Raw genomic sequence first — 6,833 nt, 5'->3', positions numbered from 1 at the left:
CAGCTGTACCCGCTAAATCACTTATATAAAATTACTGTGAAGTGGTAATATTTATAGAAGAATATTTATTGTACACTTGTACACTAAATAATCTTATATATATTAATAATTTAAATGTGAAAGTGACTCTGTTTGTTTGTCTGTTTTTTGATGAAATTTGGTGTGAAGCAAACTTGAACTACAAGAAAGGGAATAGGCTATTTTTTTTCCTGTCACATGACAACCAACACCCTAAAACGCCTTTGTATTTTTTAAATGTTGAAAAAGAGTAACTATTGTCTTTCTTGCCAGTTCTTGTTGGTAAAATCTACTTTACCGGTGATGAAGTGAGACCGGGAGATGATAATGACAAAATATTTGGTCATTTGTATTTGGCGGTTCTTCAGGGGTCTAATTACGTAAAGGCAAAAAGGAAAATGATGGTCATAGCGCTCGCACCGGCGGCCCAATCGCGTGGGCAATCGAATACGTAAGAAAAATAATAAGCGTCGAACGATTTGTTCCACAAAAATGCGTGTGTTTTCAGATAGTCGAAAAAAAAGAAGTAGCCATTCACGAAAATCACCTTGCCATACTTTTCCGAGAGTTACCGCTGGCCGCCATACCAATGCACAGGAGTAATTTTTTTTTTTCGCTAGAAGAACCGCCATACTGGTACAAATGACCAAATATTGTGTCATTATCATCTCCCAGTCTAATAGTATTTACTAGCTCTCGAGAAAAATAAGACTGCTTAAATCGAATATATTGAATAACAAAAAAAGACTAGTTTATTCTATCAGTTAATCGTTTACTCCATACATTATTACCAGCAGTCATATAAAAGCCCGAGTACAAACTACCTAATTTAATGTCTTGTAAATTTAACAAATAATAATATTTTTTCGAAAATTCAAGTACATGCCACTCATCAGTTATTCTACCGCCAAACAACAGTACTTAGTATTGGCCCACTCACCCTTCAGGTTTGGAGGGTGAGTGGGCCAGTGTTACTACAGGCACAAGGGACATAATATCTTAGTTCCCAAGGTTAGTGGCGCAGTGACGATTTAAGGAATCGTTGATATTTCTTACAGCTTCATTGTCTATGGGTAATGGTGACCACTTACCATCAGGTGGCCCATATGCTTGTCCGCCAACCTTTACCATAAAAAATAAATAAATACAAACCGCCTCAGCTTCGTATACGTGAAACTTATTAATGAAAAAAACGTCAAGTAGGTATTTTCGTTCATATTATAACATTTATTAACGATATTATATGAGTATTTCATACAGCTTAAAAGGGGAATTTTATCTGTATTAAATACCCAAGGACCCAAATAGCCATTTCTCTGAATTAGTATTAAGAATGAATTGATGAGAACGGCCTCGCAAATAACCGATACTACAATAATGTTTTATACTAATATGTAATGGATAAAAATAGTTAATATGACTATACTTTAAATATGTACGTGCTATTATAGGCCCTTTTAAAAACTACAATTTTCTGGGACAATGTTTTCATATATTCTCTAAGGTGCTAATATTAGTCATGTAAATTTACGAAAACTGTCAGTAAAATATTTAATATTTACAAATTATAAAACAAATCTTTCTTGTTTAATACTAATTTGATAAGTGAATACAGTGTTAAAATCTGTTGAAAAGTTTATAAGTAGGGATGTACTTGTCGAAAGGCGAAATAGGTATGACTTTTATTTTGTACCATTTATTGATATTGAAAATTATCTAAAAAGTAAAGTAAGAGCCTGTAAATGTCTCACTGCTGAGATAAGGCCTCCTTTTCGATTAAGGAGAGGGTTTGGAACATATTCCACCAGGCTGTTCCAATGTTGATGGAATGCACATGTGGCAGAATTCCGATGAAATTAGACTCATGCAGGTTTCCTCTCGATGTTTTCTTACACCGTCGAGCACGAGATGAATTATAAACACAATTAAGCACATATATATAGTGGTGCTTGCCTGGGTTTGAACCCACAATCATCTGTTAAGATGCACGCGTTCTAAGAACTGGACCATCTCAGCTCTTAAAAAAAATTATCTTTAGTTAACTTTAATTATAAATAAAGAAAAAACTAATAAATGAAATAAATGTCTTGTTACATAAAAAAGTTAAGAAATTTTTTGTTGTTGTCAAAGGCGACTGAGGCTTTAGAAGAGGCTAAAGAGCAGAAGGCTCTTCTGATGGAAAGTGACTATAACTGCATATGGACATCTGCAACACCTTGCTTGCAAGTTTACTGCCCCGAACAGTGGCGACCGCAAGATTATCATTAAACGAATTCATATTATTATAATAGTGCTATTAACAGTAGCTCCTGCCACCCGGATTAACCCCCGTGAAGCAGGAGATACATTACGTATCCTGAATAACTGGTCTACTAAATATCGTGATATTCGATTAAGAAGTTAAAACTTGAATAAAAAACACTCAAACTGATAAGCAAATTCACTTTCTCATTTATCATATTACTTAGAATGATTTCGATGTCATTTTTAAACGCTAACACTCAGTATGTTAACAAATCTAAGAAATCGATTGACCTAGACCTACTTATAATGGTCGCATCGATTTGGAACTTTCCAAGTATATGTAATTCGAACGTCAATTGAATAATTTAATACCATCTTCAATACATCGATAGTGAAAAACGGCTACTAAATTAGACCTTAACTTACACTATCACGATTTTAAAGAGTTCTTATAATTTGTTTATAGAAAGTTATAAACGCATTTTTTATTGAGATATTTCATTTATAAAAGAAGGTAATCTTGAACACCACACTATTAAATGGAGTACTTAAATAGAACATTTTAAATATTAGAAAAGAAAACTTACAATTCCAGAGGCGCTTCTATCTAACACATAAGGGGTTTCCGAAATACGCATATCACACAAACGCTCGCCATTAAAAATTACGCCACATTAATAGGGAGTGGGGGTTTCAGTATTTAATTTATCCAATTTATGTTCTGTACTAGCTAATCATCCCGACTTCGATTAAAAAGATCGGCATAAAACCGATGAAAACAATTGACGAACAAAAATGCAATACAATTATTTTAATAATTATTCTGTTGGAAAAAATTGAGCATTATAACCAGTGAATTGTCGATCTAAGAAATCATGTTTTGTAACGCATTGACGGTAGTAAGTATTTATATATCTACCAGTGCTGGCGTCTATCGGCGAAGGTTACCCTTAAAATGTGTATACTGTTATATTCAATTAAAATCAAAAATAACGTCAATAAAAATACACACATTCTCTTGCGATATATATGTATTCTAATTTACAATACAACTCGAATACCTATCAATATTTTTAAACACAATAAAATATGCTTATTTGTAAATAATTAGAAATTACAAACGTAAAAACGAAACTGGTCGCTTTTAATTCTTGTCATAAGGTTTATAAAGGCACAGAAAGCAATATTTGACGTGTAAATAAAATGTTGCAGAGTTGTAAAAATAGATAATGCGGTTAATACAATTACATGCGTTCATAAGGTTTCCTTTAGTTGAAAAGTCAGTACATTATCACATCTTGTGGTGTTTGGGACGTCTACTTGAAAAATGGCGCAAGGTAAGTGCAGGATAAGATAATAATGATAAGATATCTTGCTGAGCGCTTTAATTTGCCAATTTTCTTGTTATCTTTAAACGTATTGTAATTACAGTTCTAATTTTTTATTTTACTATCAAATACGCGTTCTTTTTTCTATTTTAGATTGAACCACAGCGTATTCATGCCTTTGCGAAATTTATATATTTGTAGTAATTGCAAACAAGATATCGTATGGGTTTGGAATAAACAAAATTATTACGTTTTATATAATGTACTGGATTTTTCCTTTTCACTGAGTATCGTGTTATGATGTATTTAAATTAATAAAAATATTAAAAATATTTAGTTTCTGATTTTAATCTAAATCTGTATGGATAAGACTGTAATCCTGAATATGATAAAAAGTATCTTAAGATAATATAGCCATTATACAATTTTTTTAACCACTGAAGTCTTCCGTGCTTATAAGGCTTTAAATAAAATACTGGAAGTAAAAAACATATCGGGTACAGAGAATAATAAAGATGTCTAATTAAATATAATATATTCTTTTTTTAAAAAAAATAATTGTACTTTAATAAATATGTACGATAAAAAAGTCTTTATTTGATTTTTATCTTATAGTAATGGCATTATTCGTCGTATCACACCGTCGTCAGGTCTTTAATCTTTTTTGAAATTAATTAATTTGCATTTAAATAAATAAAAAAAATATTATTATACGCAAATTGACTTCAGAATTTCCGTGTTCGAAAAGAGAATATGTAGAATTAGCTTAGAGTTTTTTAAATGAAATTCTTAAATTCGAACTCTCCATATTACACTTTAAAAAGTAGCGTAGAGCGGGCGACCAAAGCGCTACGGGCGGCAATACGGAATGTGCATGTGGATTCATAGCAAGCAGAGTTTCATTGGCTTTTGTATGAGGCTTTCCTGTGCGATAAATTCGAAACTGGCTGAAAATGTGCAGGAAAATTTCAAGGACATTTGCTCATACTCTATCGTACCTCCATGATGCACTTACACTGAAATAGTTGGCAAATTCTATATATACAAACGTTTTGTTATTACTTTTTCTGAACACTAAAAACGAGTACATTTTCTCTTCATAATTTAATTAACAAAAATAACGCACCTAAAGCCAAATAAGCCGATTTTCGCAAATCCAATTAAAAGTATAAAGGCTTATTATTCATACTCGTATGTAAAGTTGTACGTATTAGGCAATATTATGAAGTGTTGCCATAATTATCTTTATTAGCGTATGTTATGTAACGTATGTATTTCTGTAAATATGCGGTATTTAAACAATGAATTTAATGATTAACTTATTTTTTAAATCATATAATAAAATAAACAGAGCAAAGAAACAAAGTATTCTGCGCATAAAATAACATATGTATGTAAATAGTATGTATATATTTTTAAACGATATATTGAAATCGTAGAAATATGTAATAATATATGCATATTCAATATATGTTGTGATATAACAACATAGGATAAAACAAAGTCGCTTTCTCTGTCTCTATATCCCTGTGTATATTTAAATATTTAAAACTACGCAACGTATTTTGATGCATTTTTTTAATAGATAAAGTTATTCGAGAAGAAGGTTTTTATACATAATACATGGACAATTTAGTAAAGAAACACTTATAATTTTAGAAGTTTCCACTATGATGCCATATCATTGTACCCGTGCGAAGCCGGAGCGGGTCACTAGTTTAAAATATAATACTATTCTAAGCTTGGAACGTAATGATATCTCGATTTGATATACAAAATAATTTGTAATAAAATAACAATATTATGAGAAACATACATCTTATCGTATACATAATAAAAATAGATGCATATTTCGAGCAGAATGTTCTTTATAGAATGTGAGACGAGAAATGTAGAGATAGAAATATATTGAGTTCCGCACGACTGCAAATGAAATGAAAGTAAGGGCAGGAAAAGACGCGATCCCCGTAATGAAACTTATAGAATCCAGTAGAAAATATTTTAAATCTACTTTAGGTAATGTGAACATCAACGTACGAATACATTTTACTATACTCTAACTTAGAATCATGTCAATTGAATAATATTTAATATTCAAATACTACTACTACGTAGATACATTTTATTCACCATCTTCATCATCATAATCAGCCCTTTTCCGTCCACTGATGGACATAGGCTTCTCCAAGTGCACGCCACTGTGGTCTTTCTAGGGCTAATTTTAAAAAAGTTTAAAAACTTTATTAGTAATTAAATAAATTTGTACTTTACACTTGATAAGAAAAATCAATCTTCTAAATAATATTGAAAAAAAACACACACAGGGACAAAGTAAGCTTAGTAAGATCATAGTAATACAATTACTTAAATGTAAAACCAACATGACAAGTATTTTTTTAAATTAAGTATATAAGTAGGCGGACTGGTAAATGGCAAAATGAAAGTTAGTGATCACCATTGCCTATAGACTTTGGTAAGTCATTTTAATCGTTCGTTCTTATGACCTTCTTACTTTTGGATCGAAAATGCTAAACGTCTGTTATTATAATCATTCATTAATCAAACAGTAACACAATATTCATACTGGCTGTAGAAGATTTGATGAAGAAATGGTACCAGATGGGCTTACATAAAACTCTACTACCAGAATTACTTTTAAAATATAATGTGTAACCGTAATAAATAATCTAATATTGTCATACCATTACAAAGTGTAAAACAAAATTGCTTACCGCTCTCTGACCTTATATATGCTTAGATCTTTAAAACTACACAACGGATTTTAATGCAATTTTTTTCAATAGATTGATTGATTCCAAGAAGAAATTTTATATGTACAATTGATGCACAATATAGCAGAAAAAAACTGATCATTGTAGCGGTTTTTAATGTCATGTAAATAAACATACTTTTTGCACTTACGTTGCAAACCCTTGCTGAATGCTACAAGATAGATATATCAAAATAATGTAGGAACAGAATATTGTACACCTACAAATTAAAAAGAAATTTTATATTTAATTTAGAATCAGCATTGCTCTCGTGTGAAGCCGAGACGGGTTGCCTGTTATGTATATTTCTTAGAATTTAGAACAAAAAACGGTAACAACATAAAAGTTCCACGCTCGGAATTCGTTTCCAAATATACAAGCAAATAATATATACATATATGCCGAATAATATGTAGATGCTTATATGACGAATTTTTAACACGCCCAACATCAAAGTTAAATCAAATATAAT

General features: G+C 30.9%; 1 protein-coding gene across 1 annotated transcript in view; it reads left to right on the top strand.

The window, feature by feature from the left end:
- Window positions 1-3,474: 3,474 nt before the first annotated feature.
- LOC124542989 overlaps window positions 3,475-6,833 on the top strand; it is a 49,175-nt gene continuing 45,816 nt past the window's right edge. Inside the window, exon 1 of the mRNA XM_047120966.1 lies at window positions 3,475-3,599. Coding sequence (XP_046976922.1) covers window positions 3,590-3,599 — 10 coding nt within the window. The 5' untranslated portion in view covers window positions 3,475-3,589. The remainder of the gene's footprint in view (window positions 3,600-6,833) is intronic.

This window comes from Vanessa cardui, chromosome Z, assembly GCF_905220365.1.
Source record: "Vanessa cardui chromosome Z, ilVanCard2.1, whole genome shotgun sequence".
Classification (NCBI taxonomy): Eukaryota; Metazoa; Arthropoda; class Insecta; order Lepidoptera; family Nymphalidae; genus Vanessa; species Vanessa cardui.
This window is presented reverse-complemented; position numbering and strand designations above follow the sequence as displayed.